General features: G+C 35.2%; 1 protein-coding gene across 4 annotated transcripts in view; it reads right to left on the reverse strand.

Moving 5' to 3' along the window:
• Positions 1–1704: 1704 nt before the first annotated feature.
• Positions 1705–20719, reverse strand: part of TTC8 (tetratricopeptide repeat domain 8) — a 36424-nt gene continuing 17409 nt past the window's right edge. For 3 of the 4 annotated variants that reach the window (XM_065751390.1, XM_065751407.1, XM_065751416.1), the window contains 9 exons: positions 18961–19005; positions 14011–14096; positions 11999–12086; positions 9487–9597; positions 7480–7619; positions 6061–6235; positions 4870–4992; positions 3610–3693; positions 1705–2287 (listed from right to left, as the gene is read on the reverse strand). In XM_065751390.1, coding sequence (XP_065607462.1) covers positions 2171–2287; positions 3610–3693; positions 4870–4992; positions 6061–6235; positions 7480–7619; positions 9487–9597; positions 11999–12086; positions 14011–14096; positions 18961–19005 — 969 coding nt within the window. In that variant the 3' untranslated portion in view covers positions 1705–2170. The remainder of the gene's footprint in view (positions 2288–3609; positions 3694–4869; positions 4993–6060; positions 6236–7479; positions 7620–9486; positions 9598–11998; positions 12087–14010; positions 14097–18960; positions 19006–20719) is intronic. The other variant, XM_065751398.1, reaches the window with a different exon arrangement.

Here is a 20719-nt window from a genome sequence, read left to right on the forward strand (position 1 = left end):
TTTTAAATGGATTCATCCATCAGAAAGATTCCAGTAACAGGGTTTGCCTAGAGACCAACTGGAATTGGTGCTAGCAACTGTACAAACCTTTACTGTAGGGAGGTAGAAACTTAAAGCCCTCCCATCACTCTGCTTTAGCAGTTTCATTCCAGACAGCATTGTTGCAGACATCATCTCCCCTGTAGACTGAAAAATTGCTCGTGTTGTTTTCTTACATTTCATTTTTTTTTACTCCCACGGGGCCTTATGAATGCTGGCTGGACACAGCTGGAGCTGTGCTACAGGTTAGATGAAAAATGATTTCTGTGTTACAGAAATGCTGCCTACAATATTAAGGTCACACCGTCCTAACTTGATTCTACAGCAGAGATGAATACAGATTCTGATGCACTGTGCTATGCTGTGTCGTACTAAATTAACTGAGGGCAGTTTGCCCCAGGGCCTGCCGATTCATCTGTTCATCAGAGCTCACACTGAATTAACATAAAACAAAATCGAAAGATTCCTCCATGACAAACAGCCTGCTCATTCATCTGTTGTTTCACTGTGGTGCTGTTTTTGTTATCATATTTGATTTAATTTGTATGCGTGCTAGTTGTGGAAAGAATAATAAAAATACTGATGTATCCTTGCTTTGGGGCATGAAAGGACAACAAAGAAATAGCTACTGCCTTTTGGGGCAATCAAAATGCAACACAAAAGATATATTTGGAATGACTTGCGAATGTTGTACATTAAGGAGCTAAAAGGGTTTTAAACCTTGCTTAGAAGGTGTGTATTTTAAATTAATTTACAGAAGAATCTTGTGTCAAGAATTCCTTATCGTGTATTGGCCTTTTCCCTTTCAAAATCCAATATTTTGGATTGATATCAAGAGGATAATGACACGTTCCAGGGAGTACTATTTGCTAAAATGAAGGGGTATTCAGTCCATCAACTTGAGTAGTGATCGCAGTAGGTGGGATCGTATGAGCTCTTATGAGGAACAAATGAACTGTCACACAGCAGATTAAAAACTTAATTTCTATTACTAGTTTCGGTTCCAGTTCATGTAGAAATAATCTTATTTACTCTGCAATTTTAAAAATACTTTGAATTAATAATACGACATTCAAAAATTCTCAGCAGCTGTGTTTAAACAGCTATGACAAACATTTTCTTTTCTGACTGCTTTGGAAGTTTAGCACTGTCAATTGGAAAGACATAAGTACCAGAGATCAAAGGATGGAAGTTCCTTATAAATTCTTCCTCTTGAGCAAAAAGTGAAATCGTATTTAAGTAATGACAACTGATAACTAACTTTCTGTTTTAATTGGCTTGTGAGAATATTCTGGCAGTATAAGGATCAATGTGGAAAAAATTAAATTTCCATTAAAGAAATGCTTACCAGGGTAACCACCCAATCCATGTTTTGTTCCCATCTGTTGGTATGCACTTAGCAAGACTCTTACATATCTTTTCCCTTCTCTGAAATGAAGATTAAGCTCTCTCTTCTTGGTGAAGAGGAATACGTATATTTTTGCTTGTAGTACTTCTGTATTTCAAAGTACTTTACAGCCTCTGACTCTTACTTTCAAGGCAATAAGGATGTAATTTTAACTTAAGTAAAAGCAACAAAACATATGAACTGGAATTTATTTCATTCATAAAGTACAAGAAGAAATATATGAAGTTATGCTTTTTGGTACAGAGACAGAACATATTTTTGCTCACCATAGCTTTAAAACTTAACGTGCATTAAGAAACTATGGAAAGTATATTATCAAAAGCCACGTCTGAAGACTAGTTATGAAGTATTCTGTGTGGCTAAACAGACATTTAAAAACTTCCTGCAGAAAAGTCAGGGAAAAAATCTTCAGAAACGTTCATTGATATTAAATGCAGACTTGTTTCAAATAGTTATTAACAAACTTTTCATACTGGCAGCATCCTGCCACTTCTGTGTTTTCAGCTGTGTGCAAGTAGAACGTTTTCTAGCAGTGCTTTGGTAAATAATGTGTGTTAAGGTAACAGAAGCTAATGAGGACTCCCAAACTTTTCTGGCTACTCTAAGTAGTGTAGGTTTTGCAACAGGAATGGATTAAGTACAGTTTACATATTTAGAATAAAATGTATGGGACATTAACCCTGGTTAAATTGAAGCTAATTTTACGCATTGAGAAATACATCATCAGAGCATAGCAAAGCGCTCTTTCAGTTGTTTGATGAGTAGTTGTGTATCAACGTGGCCTGGAAATGCTTCCTCTGACTTCTGAGCAGCCATGTAACTCCTCTGAAAATCTCCAACCTGTAAGAAACACACAAACTAATATTGTAAGTAAAAGCATGACAGCATTAGCATTATACATCTTGTGCATTTCTGATGCTCACAAATATTCGAATGTAGCTGCTTCGAAAATGGTGCACCAAGACAGTACTTTTATGTACTACCTGACTAGGAGGAAACACAAGGTACACTGTGTTCACTACTTAGAGTGAGAAGGAAAAAAAAGAGGAACTTTTCCAACTTTATTTTTTTTCCTAAATAGTCACTGTTTCTGGGAAGAGGGGAGTGCATGTAAGAAGAGCATCTTAGAAAGTGGGATCAGGAAAAAAAAAACAAACAGCAAATATTTAGGATCCCATGTAGGGAAAGCGATAGCTTCTGGATGGAAAGGGAGACCTTTGTTCCCTGTGTGTCAGTGAACACACAGCTTTGGTATAGCAGTAATTCTGTGAAGAAAAACAGTCCTGGCCAGAGAAGTTGTGTCTTGTAAACCACCCCTTGCACTGGATCTGTTATCACACTGCATTAACAGCTAGATGATCTTGCCATCTGTCTCCTCCTACAACCAACGCAGTTCTTCTGGGCAAAAAATATTAACATTTGCAAACTAGGATTTACTCCTTAATCAGTAATTATAGAATTCAATTATCACAGTCTTCCATTTCACAATGAAGGCATGTTTACAAATTCATGAGTTACCTCTCCTTGATGCGTGTACTTCAGATCTGTAGTAGCTGTGCTACTACACAACATGGACTCATAACAGAATCTTGAAGTTACAGAATCAAGCCAAGGAGTATTTTTTTTTTTTCCAGTTTTGGGAAATTTGGGGGACAAGTTTCTCTTTATTAGTGGTACTGTCAGACACCGTTAATTCGGTGTCTGAGATCCAATTATGAAAAAATTATCAGCACACAAAATTCAGTGGTCATGAAGCTAAAGAACAGACATTCAGTTTGAGATCACTAAAATGGGTCGAATAACTGGTATTTTTTCAATAATGGCTGATAAGTCATTTGATACTATTTCAGCTCACATCCTGAAGAAGTCATTGACTGTAGAGACATGGCATTATTAATGGATTGTTCACCTTCCATGCATATTTGGAGAATTACAATTACTCTGTAGCCTGTTGGCTACTCTCAAAAACAAAAACCTGCATGACTGCTTTTACACAAACCTTCTGTGTATTAAAATGAAATCATAACTTAAATTTTATCTTGAGTTTATGCATTTTATATTCTTATTTCCTACTTATTTGGAAAGAAAAAATTATTAACAATAAGAAAACCTACCCCACCAAGGCTCAGTTTTTAGATTTTTGGAATAGGACGGTGCCTTACCTTCTCTGAGAGTACTGCAAAATTAAAGTGGGGCTCATACAGATGAGGTGCTAAATATGAAGCAGTCTGCAGCAAAGCTCTTGCCTGGGTACAGAAAGAAACAAAAAACCTGTGAGAAAAGGAGGGCGGGTAACAAGAATCTAATGCAATTTTCATAATTCTTGAAATAAATAATTCTGAGTTTTCTTTTATTAGGCCTTAATAAACTCCCAAATGACCACGCATTCTATTTTGCTCAGCCTTTTGAGCGAGGATGTACTTGTAAACAAGTCTCTGAGGGAATATGAAGCTGTAAAACTTGGCTCTGAGTAAGTACTGAACAATCTACTTGCTGAAGCCAGTCCTTTTTCTGACCAGCAAAATAGTGTTAAAACTTAATAAAAAGTTATGTATCAGAGCATGCATTTTCATGCCATAAATTCAATAGAAAATTTGGAACAACTTGTTAACATGTTCACTAAAACATGGAGAATTTGGAAATATATCAGATCTTTTTACAAGAATGATATCTGTAAAGTGGAAAGGTAGAGAGTATGGAATTCATTCACATTCCCTCAATCCAGCAACTTTGAGCACTTGTGTGCAATAACATTCTAAAACAAAATAAATTCATAGACAAAGCATCTTCATATTTTTTTCCATGCTTTTTGCACTGAGCAATCCTGAATTTTTATAATGCATGTGATACAAGAATAAATTGAGAATTTTAAGCTGAAAAATAAAATACAAAACATTCCACTACAATGTAAAGGCTCTCTAGTCCTAGTTGCTAGCAATGACTTCCTCCACAATGGTTAGAAGTTCTACCTGGGATTTAAATGTCAGTAGTATGACTGAATAAGAAAATGAATCCAAAACCAAATTTCATTTGTCAGTGAAAATATCCAGTGCTGAGCTTACTTCTACGTGAATAAAGCTTACTTCAGAATGATTTATCCTTAAAAATGCATTTTAAAATGTCATTATATTATACTTTAGCTCCCTGATGTCTATTGAACACAATCAAAATAACCTTTCTGTGTGGGAGCAAGACTAAAATAGTCCACAGTAGTTCTAATGGTTCAACAAAGAGATAATATCTTCTATTGCATGTGTATAAAAGTGATTGCTTTCAGTCACTGTGTATGTCAATTGCAATTACCTGTGTAACAGAGCATAGCATACTCACTTTAGGTAAAATGAACCACCAACCTTACTGACTTGTTCAAGTACAAGCAAGCCAGAGGAAGCATTCTGCTTATGCCCATCTTTAACACCAACCTGTTCAACGTGACCTTTTTGCATTTCCAGCACAGCCAAGTTGTTGTAAGCTTCTGCATAGTCATTATTGTTGACTAACGTCAGTTTGAAACACTGGTAAGCCAAATTCAGGTCTCCTATCCCCTAAAAGTAAGATTGCATTTTAATTTCTGAAGACAATGGAAACAATACGCATCTGTTTTCTTGCCTTCATTATCTTTTCATCCATATGTACTACCATGAAATGCAAATTACAGTAAAAACACTCTGATCAGAAACGTGTACTTTCTTCTCAGATCATCTCATTTGCTTATCGTTCTTTATCCAGATAGCATTGTTCCTCTCCAGGACAAATTTCCATGGTTCAAGTGAGATTCAGTTCATCCAATTTAACTTTTAGATGGCTAAAGTATCATCTAAAGACCATACCAAATAATACCCTTTTTAGCAAGGTAAGAAAAACAGAGATGTCTCCAGGGAAAAAATCAACCTGCTTCTCAGTCTCTTTATGGATTAAAAAAACAACCCATATAAATCTACTTATTAGAAGATTAAAATAAAAAGGAGAGATTAATATCTTTGAATGGATTCACTGACTGCTTTAATGCTCTAGTTTTGAGACCAAGACTGATACAGCTTCTGGTTACTCCTCCTAAGTGGAGGTTTAACCATTTGTCCATAAAAATGGACAATTAATGAAAATTAGTGCACAAACTAAACAAATTTTATTACACAATTATGAAATATTTGTTGCCTACCATAAAAGGATAACGTGCCTCCTCAGCTATCCACTGCTCAACATTTTTTATAACCAGAAAATCAATCTAATTCTTTATGTCACATAAGTTCCAGCCCAGAGACAAATATCTTGAGTTCAATTTTTTGTCATACTAGCTTGTATTGCATCAAAGGCCCATAAGGGCTGGGACATATTGCAAATTTTCAGAAAGAATGGAAGGTTGAAGATGGTTGGGGAGGGACTGTCTTTTAGCAGGACTAAATTCCATTCTGTGATCGCGTACACAAGTTCCTTCTTTTGCCTCTTCTCTCCTGAAGTGCAAATAAACCCTTAATTAAGTCTGTGCTATATTTTATCCAGGTCGATATTGGGTTTCATATTCCAAAGTAGGACAACAATTCCTTCCAAGCTATTATTTTTGCAGTTTCTGTAAAATAATACTTTTTCAGAAGGACTGTTAATATTTTTCATACCACAGCCACGTGTCCCAAGTTGTACCACACATCTGCTGTCTCCTCTTCATTTTCAGCCAGAAACAATGCACGTTCAAATGAAGTTAGTGTCATATCGTACTGCTGGGCATAGAAGCAACAGAGGCCCAGATTGTTAAAAAGCTGGTAGTTATAAACACCCATCTGCAGGAGCCGTCTAGATTGAAAGAAAATATTAACTTATTTTTAGATTGGTTTATGAGTTCTATTCTAAGTGACAAAGTTATCTTTTCCTTACTCCCTACTCCAAGAGAGTGTGATAACAGTGTAAGTTAACTTTGTTTTGTGCTCTCAGATGATTTTGTTACAATCCAACACTTGGTAAGTTTCACAAAGGGCAGTGCAGAGCTTTTCTGGCTAGTGAAAAAACAGTCTTCATGTTAATTAGGTAACTTCTGTCATTTAGACAGTGTCAAGTGGTCTGACTTTACTTTAAAACGGAACTATACAATGACTTTCTCTGTTTCCTCTTTCCATTTCCTTAACATCAATCTGACTGTAACTTGTTCCAGCTACTCTTCATAACTCTTCAGACTTCAATTTTTCACTCGATTGCTATGCTTCAGCACCGCTTTAATCAGTGCTACTACATCTATTATGTGAATGTACGTTGATCTTACTTTTGAAGCATAAGTCAAGTTTTGATTCAAATTGATTTTGTCTTTTAGAATAGAGATGTTTTATAAAACGCTGTTGATTTATATTTGTAGGTAAAATAGGTATGCTAAGAGGGCTAGGGTGTAAGAGGGGTGCTGTCTTTGGTATCAGCATTAGTTTCTAAACTTGAAGCATAAAGCAGCTCAGATACAACAGAACTGACATAGCAGTACTTATATTGACTTCATCTGCTCTTAAACTTAGGAACATGAGTCAGACTCCTTTGCAATCTGGCTGTATAAAAACCAGGCATCACTTATCAGTCTTTTTATTACTTGCAACAAAACACAAGGGAACCCCGGTCCATATTCAAGTAAGAGGTTTTGTGCTCGCAACTACCCACGTCTTCAGGTACAGTTTTTCAAAGCCCACTCCTCTTCCAAGGGCTGAACAGGAAGCCCATAAGCTTCCTGAAAGCAAATGAAGTTCAGAGTAAGGCACAGTGTTCATAAACTGTCTCATGTTGTGTCAACAATTTCAATAACCTCTTGACTCTTCTACACGTTTCATAAGCAGCAGTGACAAATTTTTAAAAGAGATGTAATTATCACTGACAGAGGAGATATGTAAATTGGTGTGCTGATTTTTTTTTTTTTTTTATGGTGATCTTTCTCCAAAAGCTTTATCAATCTCCCATGTCAGTCTCCTAATGTTCTCGTTTTGCTAGCAGCATTACAATAGCCAACGCTTTATATCAACCTCCCATGCATCCAGTTCCTCCTCCCTCCCCACAAGAGCAGGTACCTATAGAACCGCAGAGCTATCTCAGGCTGGTCTGAATAAAAACGGTTACTGCCAATGCACGCAATGGCTTCCACGTGGGTGTTGTCTTGTTTTAAGACATCTTTATAATACTCCGCAGCTGAAGCGATATCATTCATTTCCTATGTAAGGGGGGAAAAAATCCAATTAATTCCACTGTTATCAGCAATTTTTTTAATAAAGCTTACTAAAACGTCTATCTACTGAGTGCTTTATCTGTGTCCTGCACAGTACTTAACTGAGATTAATACTGTATGCTCTTGCAGTTCACTAATTGTACAGTGTTAAATCACTGATTAGCAACTTCCTAAGTGTCACATATCCACGAGAAGAATGCATTTATCAGTGCTAGCTGTACTCATCATAGTTCTATGCTTATCATGTACAGTGGCTATTTGCTAGTTTTTGCACAATGCCTTAGGATACACAGTACTGTCCAGTCAATTTCCCACTATGGAAACATACAGAACACTTATTTGCCCCTGTCAGTGCCTCGATTATTTTTGATGTTTTCTAAGTCAACTCATGAATTGCTTTGAACAGAAATGAGAATATAATTGCATATGAAGAATTACTATGTGCCTTTGAAAACAGGAATCATAGATTTATTAACAACACTTGTACTTCCTAGGATATGCCAGTTCAGAGAATTACATTTATTTAAAAACATGCTTGGGTATATGTTAGTTGGCAAATGAATCAGGGTGGACTCCTTGCTGTAACAGCATCACTATTTCTGAGGAATGCTAGCCACCACAGGGCCCTGCTCCGTGGTAGAAGAAAATAAAGTATTTCAAACACTTTTGTGTTTTGAGAAGAATAATTTCTACCTGTGTGCTGTAATAGACTGTACTCTTAATCTGGAGAAAGAACACATTTTTATTTAACCTTAGCAGCACATTTAGCAATTAAAAATGTATTTCCAGCCATTAAAGGAAACTAAAACTGTCCCTGTATAAATAATGCTTTTTTAAAAACCAAATAAGATTTACAACTCTTTCTACAGCCAGAAGGTAATGGCAGAGAAGAAAAGCTTTGATTAAGATGCCTGATGCATATACTCCATTTTTGACTGTGTAATAAGAACAGTGTTCTATTGCAGTACAATCTTTGCTAATAAAGCTATAATCCTTCACTCAGGTGTCAGTGTAAAACTGTATCCTGTCAACTGTAGGCTTCTCTGTAATAATTCCTTAAAGGGTTATGCAATGTTACATATACGGTTCTGCAAAATCATATCCATATTAAAAACTGTTTAACAATTCAGAAGGAAAAGCTTCAAAGATTTATGCAGCTGTTTTCTTCCTTGCTGAAGGACAAAAAGGATTTAATATGAAAATGGATTAATGCTTAGGGGTTAGATGAAAATGATGAGAATAGGAAAGAATGCCAAATATGAATGTAGAAAAAAGAACACCTCGTGACTTTGTTTTAATGACTCTATTCCCAAACCAATTTTTAAGTCCACTTCTTAACAAGAAGATGTGCGTTTCAAAAATGCAAAATGTATGGTTACAAAGCTAAAATGAAACAACTACATTAAAACTAATCCTACTTAAAATAACAGCTATTTCCTTAACTAAGAAACACGTTCCAATGGTTCTCACTGGCTCAAGAAGTCAGCAGTGACTTACAGGACAATAGACAACACTGATCAGTAGTCTATCTCACTGCTTAATCCTGCCAGCAGGCTGTTGGTGACTTAAGCAGTTTTAGTCCAGTTTGAAATACTTGTAGATGAGTTAGATCTAGATACATGGTCAACATCTGGAATGCGAAAATAGAATCTCACTGTTGTGATGAATCACTGAAATAAGTGTCTAAGACTCTCCTGACACTACTTTTGAATCTTAGATTATTATTTTTTCATCATTGATACTGTAAATCAGCATACTTATTTTTTTTAATGCCTTTACACTTATATTCAGCTGTTGGCTGTTACTTGCTTGGGCAGCTAACTGTGGCCACAATTGCATAGTGCATGCATACCTCATAGATTCTGGCAATTCCACAAATAAGAGTCACTTCTCCTGGAAATCGTTCTAATCCTTGCTTGAAAAGGTTTAGTGCTGTTACAGGTTGATCCAAACGCAAATACACCTAAGAAAGTAAAGTGAATAAAACATGGAAATGCTTTTTATACTCCTGTTCTATAAGGGAGGTTAAATGGAAGGAATGAATCTTCACATGTTAGCTGAGAATATGGATAATACTACAAAAATAACTGACTAGATATAAAATAGGCTAATTAATATCATTAAATTTACACACATCATCTAAATCATTATTTAATCTGAACATTAATAATAAACTTATTTATCACCATATCAAAATAATAAACTTTGACGTGAGGTGAATGTATTACCCTAAATATTTTCATGTTTAGTATAGCCTTAAAAATGTAAATTTGGGCTTGAAAGTATCGGACATTCAGGTTGATAGTGCTGAAATAACAAAATATTTTACTTAGTCAAATAAGACTGCACTGCACCAAGCAGCAATACTGTTGAATTTCCTTACTGCTCTGCCAGCTTTTCCTCTCATAAATAATAAAATCCCTTAGCAGCAAGAAGGCATTTCAGTCCCTGTGATTTTGGCTTCTTTGTTGATTATGACCACACGTGATGTGGATGACTTTGTCTGATAGATAGAGGATATCAGTGTGTTGATGGAGACCACCTCTGAGATGTCTGAAAGTACATTGTTTTGGGGTATCATAAAAAGCAGCTACAGCAAAGGAAACTCCCCCCACTCACCTACTTTGGGAAATTAGATGACTACAGTGACTAAACTGTCTCCCACTGAGTGGAAAAGTGTTTTGAGTGCTCCTGATGGAAAAATAATACATTTAATAATAATACTTGATATACTTGAAGTTTTAATAAGCTGGAGGTTTTGTTTATTTGTTTGGATGTTTGTTTTTTGACCTAGTCTAGCCACAAAGCACAGCTACTTTCATATTCTTAGAGTAAAAAATGTAAATAGGGGAGAAGATAAACTCCATAAGTTAAGTTCCTTTTTAAAAGTCTTTTTATCTTTATTTATGAACAATGTTTTACCCTGGTATAAAAATCCTGTTCCCAGCCCAGCTGGGTCATGAAATACTTTGTAACTTCTCAACAATCTTGACTTGTTCAAATGGTCTTTATATATTTTTTTTAGTTTTCTTCCAATCTTTTAACCTTTCATAAATTACATTTCAAGGGAGAGTTAGCTTTCAGGAAAGTAGATATAAAAAACAAAACAGAACAAAACCTCTTGCTATTTGCTGTTACAGAGAATATAACCAGAAAAGTAATATTAATTGCAGTATTGGTCAGTTTACACTGAACTTGTGGTAATCCTATTAGTTTTTTTAATGGCTGCTTAAGTCTTTTATTTTCTGTATTGTCAGATTGAGAAATAACTCAGTGTCCTACTCTATTGCCTGTCCACCCACAGTCACTAACTCATGTTGTGTGATGACTTCTACTTAAGCTAGCTGGTCTGTGGAGTGGGAAGTGGAAGTTCAAATCTGCTCCTACTCGAGCTAGTGGTGAGAGGTGGCGGTACACATCTCCCATAATAAATCACTGTTAGTCCAATCACTCTGCTGGTTGAATCATTCTGTGTAGATCATGTATTTTGCAGAGTGACTCCTGTTAGTGACAGAATTCTAAAATGACTAAGCTCAACTGAATAAACTAACTCAAACTTCTGTAGTGAAGACAAGCCTTCAGCTATAAATTATGGTAATTTACATATTAAAAGTAAACAGCTCAGGAAATACAAAGGTATAGTGAGTATCATAATACGAATATCTGAATTATCTACTGCTAATGAGCATTTCTGGATAGATTTGAGACAGCTGCCTTGACAAGAGGTGACAGTGAAACTGATTTCATCTCTTTTTAGGATGAGAGGAAGAAAAATACAGGTTTAGTTTCTCAGAGGCAATCTCACTTTGAATGTCTTGGAAAATGCTGAGAGTCTGATGTGTGTGAGATCTGCAAACAAGTAATTCTGAGGCTCAGCTGTGCTATTTGCTTTCTTAAGGATTTTAATGTCTTTATATAAACAGAACTACTCTGCTTCGAGGTTTCTGATTGCTTCCTTTAAGCTAAGTTTGTTTTGATTTTGCTTGTGAAACTACGATTTTGATCTTCACTCTTCACTTACTAATTTATTGCATTAGTTTCCTAGGTGACCATGGACAGCTACACTATTCCTCATACTGAAACTCCAATAATTATTTAGCTGTGTAATCCTCACTGGAGTGTAGAGCAAAGAATAGAGTAAGGTACCAGAAGGGATTTTTTTTCCATGAAATCTGGGAGATCCATAATCTTTTTCAAACTAAGACATAAATTTCAACTGTAAGCATCTTTTGTCTCAGGTCTATATGAAGATAATACACTATAAACTCAATGTTATCAAGCTCAATACTCAGCTCTTCTGGTATATGGACTTTTTAGAGATAAGTTTGAATTTCAATTCATTCTGAGATAAGCAAATGACTTACTTTTGCCAAATACAAGATTGTATCAACCATGTCCTGTTGCTTGAGAGCTGACTGAAATTGTTTCTCAGCTTCTCGATATAATCCTAACCTAAAGAGACAACAGAGAGATATAGAGGGTTGAGGGTTTTTGTTTGTTTGTTTAATAAAAGCTTAATAGAAGCAGGACACGCTGAACCAAAAAGAAATTGCCCAAAACCATACTTTAAGGTCATGGAAAAAAACCCTCTGTTGCTGAATATATTGAGAATTTAAAGCAAGCATTTAAAATTATGAAAAAGACAAATTCGTGAAATAATAGTTCTATGGAAGACAACAATAAGTGATCCTGGTTGTCTGATATAAGTGTATCCTGAATGACTCTAAAAAATATTTTTGACTGAACGTATAAACTTAACAGTCTTTCAGTATTAGTCATTCACTGCTCTTTCTGGGAAAAACAAGACAAAACAAACTTACAGATATTCCTGTCATGAAAACTAGTATCGCTAAATTAGATAGACCATTATCAGTCTTTTTTCATCTACATTCACCATATGTTTCCCAGTGAATAGAGAGAACTCTACTCAGCATTTTTAATCTTACTAACAATAGTTTTCTCTTCTCAGTTATTTATATAAATATGCCTAAATGTAATGCATAGTCCCATGTGAAACCTACTGCTTTATAAATAGCAGTGGAGACCTCTGCTATTTTGGATAGATAATAGAAAGGACAGTAGGACACTGCTCACTGTTTTTTTTTACGCAGGTTTGCAGAAAATCGTGAGAATTTCTAGGTCTTGTACAAGTCCCCAGATGGGAATGTACTCTGGCTGTATATCATTAATAATAACAGTATAATAATACTATTTCAGGCTTTGATCTTCTGGAACAGACATAACATAGACCCAGTCTTCTTAGTTACCATCATCTCATTATTATCTCATTATGATCAACAGTGTGTAGTGTTAGGACAAGGGGAAATGTCCGTAAAATGAAGCATAGGAAGTTCCACACAAATATGCATGGGAACTTCTTCACAGTGCAGTGACGGAGCACTGGCACAGCTGCACAGAGAGGTGGTGGAGTCTCCTTCTCCTGAGATGCCTACCTGTGCAACCTGGGCTAGGGAGCTGCTTTGGCAGGGGGTTGGACTCGATGATCTCTAGAGGTCCCTTCCAACTCTTCCAACTCCTACAATTCTGTGACTCTGATAATCCTGTATTTCTACTCCTTGGATCTTCCTGCCCAATACAAAGCTGTCTTGTTCAACTGTTATTTCTTTCATCATCCATGATCACTCTATCTACATTTGCTCTCCTTAAGCTTTCTTTCAAAACATTTTTCACTTTGTCTTCTGGACACACAGCCGCATCCTCTTTGCCCTGGCAAGTTCCCTTACTCTCCCAGTTCTTCGTCAGCAAACACTTTCCCCTAGAAATGGTGAAATGTCTGCTGCTGAGATTAAAAATCTTTACCATGTGTTGAATAACAAAAAAATGCTGTACTGTAAGCTACACAGCAGCTTTGTCTAAAGTTCATGCAAAGTAGTTGCTTTCTCTTGAGGCAGGGCATGTGCCAAATCTAAAAAATTCCTGAGTGCCAGCTCTGAGGCCTTAGCATCTTTGAAAGTGTCTGGTACTCCTCAGGCAATGTATCTCTGGAAGATGCTGGCTAACCTTGAAATTTCATTTTTTATTATTTCATCAAACCGAAAACCTCATTGCCAGTTTATGGTTCTCAAGTCAATATTCTAATGTTCATTTTGTTAATAGTAGTTTTGTTTATTTACTGGCTCTTCAAACAATGTCAAAAAACTTTAATAAAGTTGAAGTTGCAAATAATTCAGTTACTTAAAGGTACTCAATACTGGTGTTTTTACCTTGAGGAGCAAACCATAATCTCCTTGTATTAAAATACAGACCCTTCTAACTAAGAACAGTGAACTAGTTTTGACGCCATTGCACATTAAACACAGTGGCTCAGTTCTGCACTTCTATTCAGTGATCACTGAAGAAATGAACAGCAACTTACCTATAGAAGCACTTCCCAATTTGGACTTTCCACCACCAGTCCTTGAATTGTGCGTGTTCAGTGGCAAGGGCTGCTAAATCTAGAGCCTTCCAAAACAAACCCATGATCTTAACATTAATATCTTCAACATTTACATAAAGGAAAAAAAAAATGAAGTGAACAACATAAAGATTTCTCTAAGAGAAAAAACTGAACAAACAGTCCTGGTAAACCTGAGGAGGGTACATAGCTTTACGTTTACAGTTTTTACAGTTTGTTGCATAAAGTAGCTGAAAGTAACTTTTTTCCTAATGGTTTCTAGTAGTGCAAGGAAACAATACAAAATTAATTTGATTAGAGTCTTAAACTGCTGCTTCTGAACTCCAGACTGCCCTTCTTGGTTCACACAAAAAGTTGTTGAAAACAAGTAGAAATACACTAATGTAAAGAAATTGTTCTGCCAGTTTGCAGTGCTGAAGAAGTTGTCATCTCATTGCTCGTATCAGGCTGCCTCTACTTCCTGGAACTCTCAGATGCTTACAGTGGGAAACACATCCTCCTTTAAAAAGACTATGTAAATAATAATACACAATAGTAAAAATAGACAAATAATCTCAAGAAATGGTTGTTGATAAGGGTGGAACTCTAGAATCTCTTCTACCTGGCATACTGGAAATGTAGATAGATATACTAATAAATGTGCTGTCACTGGCCATCACAGACAGAAATATGAGGCTTTCTGTGTTTTAGCTATCATTTCTAGACTTCTCTTAAAATAAATTGATGTTTTTATGAATGAAAACCTACCAAGAAGCAATTATCATATTTGTTTATTCAAAATCCCACTTTCACCCAGGACATACTGAAGTCATGCAATGTATTACTTTTGTTGTAGGGATGGTATTAAAAGCTTTAAAGCAATAAATTTATCATAAAGAAATTATTTTTTCTTTGTTTTAATAAGTATTTTGTAGACCACAGAGATAGGAAACTAGATGTCTGTTACGAATAATATAGAAGAATTCTGTGCACTGCTCAATTTGTAGCACAAAAAGCAATGGTTTCCAAGAAAAAATTGTTGAATACTTGTAGTATGACAGAGTATAATTTAGTGACAGCTGCCTTTGGGCTTGATTCCTGGTTTTTTTGCTAGTAAAATGAGGCTGAAGTAGTCAACAAAGAATGGCAAACGCAGTGGAACTGCAGCAACTTAAATGTGTTGCTCTCTTTAGCCTCTGTGAAAAAATAGCACATTTTCTAGCAAGTCAGTTAAAGGAGTTGCACTGATGGCATCCTCAAACTGAGGATGTGCAACAGTGCAAATTGCACAACAGAACTTCTGGACGCTACAGCCACAATGAGGGAAGAGCTTCCTTTCTAGACAGATACTTTCAACTGAAGGTATGTAAGCAATTCTGTACTTGCAGGCTTCACTGGGAAAATTCTGGACAGCAGCTGAGGATGAAACATCACTTAATTTTGTCGAGTTTTCAAATGTGTAAAGAAGTGTGCATCTGTCAAATACCACACCTGTTTCTACTAGGGCACAAGCAGTCACATAGAACAAGGAAGGATCATACTATAAATAACATACTTTTAAGAGCCTTCCTTAGAGCACTCTTGTGACAAGGATTCAAGGAGAAGGCCTGAATTTCAAACAGCAATCCCTTCTGTAGCTACACATTCAGCTTTCTTTCTGGTACCCTAATTATTTCTGAAAACTATTTTATGCAAGGCTAACAATTCTGACTGCTATTGGAAACTAGGAACTAAGACTGCTTGAGGCTTAGTAGACCATAACAAGAGTACTTCTGCTGTTAGTGCAGATCTTGAAATCTTACTGTGATCTTATTACTTATTACCTCCAGAAACAAAGCACAAATTCATTTTGAAATTAGTTTCTGAGACTCAGTTCATATCTTTTTATACTTTTCTGTTATGGAAATGGGAAAGGTGTAGGAATATCCTCTTCCTGATCTTTTACACATAATCACAAAATTCACAAATATTATCAGTGTTTCTAAAGAGTTTGCCTAAAAAGGCTTTGTGCATATCAGCACAAGATTTCTGCACACCAGCAGACTTTTTGCTGTTGTTATAATGAATTCTTTTGATAATGGACCCTTTGAAATGAGAATATTAATTTTAGGATAGAGTTATAAACTAGTATATATTGTCTGGGAATCCTGGTCATCTGAAATTGTGACTCTGTAGAGCACTTAGCATATTTAATCATGAATGCAGGAGTCTTTATCATAGCCTCAATCCTCAGAAGTCTTTCATGCTGTATATAACATGATTCTGAGACTTTTTAAAAGTCTAAACTTAAGACTAAATTTATTTGTTTTTTTTTTAACAATTACTCTCCTAAGCTAAACTGTGCTATAAACTAAGACTTTCAAACCCTCTACTAGCTATATCTTAGTAAATTACTACAGTCCTACAAGCTGTATTATACTGTGGTATTGCAAAATTAAATCACTACACATACATTTGTTTCAAACTCAGTAATTTCATTCATGGCATTGGTGCATGCAACAAGATATTATATATATGGAAACAATAGGAGGTGTCTGTTGCTTCTTTCATATGCTATTTAACAAAAACAGTTCTCCCAGCAACTGTTATTGATTGAATTCTTACATACAGTAGGCAAACAGATACATGATAATCTAGAAAACAGCTGTGTAAATGACATCAGCCATGGTCATTTTAAAACAATTTCTTTTGATGAGTGTCTTCTGAAATTTTGTGGTTTGTAAATCTAACGTAATTCTATTATAAATAGATTTCTATCAGAGAGTATAAACTTTAAATTATTACGAAGAACTAGTGACTATCACAGATCTTAATTTCTGGACCCAAGTATATACTGTATATTCTTTGTTCTTTCTCAAGACAAAATGTTACCCATTACCCACCTAGGATACAGTGTCACAGCTTACTGCTGAAATAAGTAGAAGCTGAACAATTTCTGGACATATCCTCTAAACTGCTCTGCTCTTACTGAATGTAGACCATAAAATGGCATTTAGAAACACTCAAGGAATATAGAAAGCGTATCTCTTCAAAATAGAACAAGTCAAGAACAATAATGTACAGGGGAATAGGAGTTTCTTCAGAGAAGTATTTGATCTTTCATTAAGTTAGATGAAAGAATTTTGAATGCATTTTCAAGTGCTGAGTAAATTCACTGCTCTTCTTCCTTCCCCCAAGTTATGAAAAACTGATAGATTACAGATATATTTACTGTTAATTTAAACTGAGCTCCTAGGAGTATTTGTGCAGTTGAATGCACAGTGATTAATGACATTCCCAACTGAAAATGCCGTGACATTTTTTTTCTTTCTAGAGACTGGCTGGATACTAAAGAGAAGCAAAGTAATCGAAGTGTTGCCTTTGCTTTTTAAATAATAATGCAGTTGAAATCACATTGTTCCAGATCAGCATGGTGACAGAGGAACATACCCTGACTATTACTTTTTGTGTTTTATTTGTAAAACTGCAGGAAATGGTCTTCAAATTCCAGCCATGTAGGCAGACTGCTAGTGAGACTTTTCCATCAGTATGGTCACATTAAGCCATGTTTCCCAGGGTTCAATCTAAGCTCTTTCCAAGCTTTTTCATCTCATCTTTTGCAGAAAGTTGTTTTGCACAAAGATACAAGAGATGTCACTGTATGTTGGATGATCTCAACTGAGATTCTGATCAACTTTCAAACCATTAACGTGTCTACTGAATCCAAAATGATCAAAATCTTTTCAGGGAGAAGGGAGGAAACGAATCAGTGAAATGTCTTTGTTAGGAAAGCTAAATAAGCAGTGACACAGCTGAGTTAAAGCAACAATTATTTATTTTGATGTTTATGAAAATTTGACGCAGATGAGATTCAAAACGAAGGAAGGGCAGTTTGAAGAATTGAACTGTATTGAAAATAGTAGAGAAGAAAGTGCAGAACAAAAGAGAAATAAATTCAAGCAGGAGAAAGCAAACTAAACAGTCCCCAGAAAGCTTCAGTAAAACCCATTACAAAGTAAAGGCACCTTGCACTGTGAACTAAGACATATTTTTTTTCTTGGACAAGTTGCTATCATTAACCAAAAACATCAGTCTCTATCATTACTCAACAAACAGCAGTGACTAAGCTGACACTGACACTTCTTTGCTTAAAGATTTATTGAAGCAGCTAGGGTGCATATAAAACCACAGTCAAAACTTTTCCTATGAGTCAGTCAGTAATCCTGGACTCTGAGCAGCATCCAGTACAGTGTAGGAGCATTTTTTTGGAGTGCTTGGAATTGCTTACATTATATGAAATTATCTGACCAGTCTATCGATTCTAGCATGTCCTTCAAGTATGGGTTATGTGCTGTGACCAATTCCTAGTGAACAGAGTTCCAAGTAACAAAGAACATTCTAATTATTAAAAGCATAAAAAACAGGCCTGTGATATCGAGTATGAGAATATGTAAATGCTAATTGCAGTTTCCCTCTGATGCATCTGACAATTGCGTTACTGGTTCGACTACATCTTGGATTAACAGTGCATTGAAATTCAATCCTCTTAGAAAAATGCTATGCAATAAATTGACAGTGTACCACTATAATCATTTGATACTAGATTAAAAGCTTCACAAAGCAATACACTTGGAATTGGTTCTGATCTCAGTTGTCAACAAAAAAATATATTTGTGTGTTATTAACTCTGAAAATGACAGTATCAAAGAAGTAGCACTGGAGTTTAACTTTATATCTAATCACACACCAGTTAGTTGTACAGAAGAATGCACTACTGACACTAGCAATTCTCTGATACAAATTTCAAGCAGAAATTTTGATTCTATTTCAACTCAGTGCATATAGTCAATAGAGTATGGAAATATATTTTGACACTTTATTTATTCAGTAAACTAATAATTTCCCAGAATAATACTTAACAAAAACTGAAAATGGAATATATGAATTACTCACATTTTTTACGTCATTTTCATGGTGAAAAATATATTCGAACAGTGCCTGTCAGAAGAATATTTAAAACACTCATATTTGAACATAAAAAATAGTAAACATCTCAAAGTAATTTAGAATCTTAAATGAGGTAGAAAATAGTTCTTTGTGGAAGCAATTATATTTATACATCCCAGTAGCAGAAATATACGTATCGCTAAGACCTGAATAGACAAGATCTGTAGATGTGCTACACTGTCATCACAGGATGTCGTTTAAATCTTAACTTGCTGCAAGAGATCAGTGTTTTTAAGCTTTGTCCCTTAAAACTACATAAAAAAATTAAAAAATAAAGAAATCTATAATTTGAAAATGAATGTAAATTTGAAAACTTGGTACCATTTACACAACTTTTGGACTGTAAAATCAACAAATGATCCAACAAAGACTTTTTGCAATGTTTCATTAAGTGCTTCCATATAGCTAAATCTAATTAAATTACATTTATTAGACATGTCAGCTGAGCAAATTGTCTTAAGAGAAAAAAAACCCACACAGTCTAAAAGCTATGTAATTTGGGGATCTGTAAGAGAAAAACTGCCCTTCTATTCATAAGTGATAAATTCTAATGATATCGCATTTCTGAAATTCCTACATATCATAATCACAACAAAGCTTAAAAAAGTAACATATTCCTGTGCTATGCTAACTGTTAATAATACTACAACAATTGCAAGGCAGTATAACATCATTTTTTATTAGTCCTTTATAAAACTAAACAACTTCTAGCTGTTCTAAACTAGAATATTGAAGAGTACATAACTGGTAACAGTTGGTATTTGAAGTGAATATAATGATGCTGAAAGAAACTAGATTTCTAAAGAGAATCTTGAAGCCAGAAATGTAGTAATGCAGCAACTGAGTAGTGTGGCTTTTTTGAACGTTGACCCTTTTGAGCATGCAAATCTCAGGCCTTAATTGCTGCCCATAGTATCCATTAAAACAGAATCCTAAACTTCCCTAGATGGAAATATTAGCCCAGATCCACCTTCAGGAAACTAGAAATTACTAATAAGTCATCATGTCTGGTGAGGAAGTAAACCACAACTTTTCTTGTACTTATGTTCAGAAAATAAAGAAGTAGTAGCACAACTCCTCCACTAGTTCAAAAATAAGAAAAAAGATCAGTAAAAGTGAGTAAATCTAAAAGTGATTTAAATTATATTCTCTTGGATGGCTGGCATGAGGAATTTACTGTGGCTATCTATCTATATACATGACCTTCAAAAGGATTTAAATGACTCAACATTCACATAGATAAAAATAACTAGAATTATCTTAGTAACTCTATTAAAAACCCAAAAGCTAAAGAAGATAAAACTTCCTGTTTCCTAGCATAACTATAGCTAACTGAGATTTAATAGAGGTTCTCTCTTGTGACAGGTGATAACTCCTATGTCTAATATGGCATTTCCTGCAGTAGTCTTTAACAGGGCTGATGCTAGTTACAGGCAGAGACAAGTGACTTAGCAAACTTTCTTTGTCCATTCCTTTATTCTTCAAAAAATAGGAAGGCACAGTCAAGCAATTTAAAAATAGATATTCTAATTTAAAAAGAGATGTAATACATATACTTCTTCCTTATGTTTGGAAGACATATAGGAGAATACTAACATGAATATGTGAATTTGAGAACTTCAAAGTTTTTCTTCTTGAACCTCAGAGAGGTGACAGCTCAAAGAGTTTTAAAATTTTAATAAGTGATTCTGAACACAAAAGTACA

The sequence above is a fragment of the Cyrtonyx montezumae genome, unplaced genomic scaffold (genome assembly GCF_038088225.1).
Source record: "Cyrtonyx montezumae isolate F1298 unplaced genomic scaffold, pur_monq_1.0 scaffold_10, whole genome shotgun sequence".
NCBI lineage: Eukaryota > Metazoa > Chordata > Aves > Galliformes > Odontophoridae > Cyrtonyx > Cyrtonyx montezumae.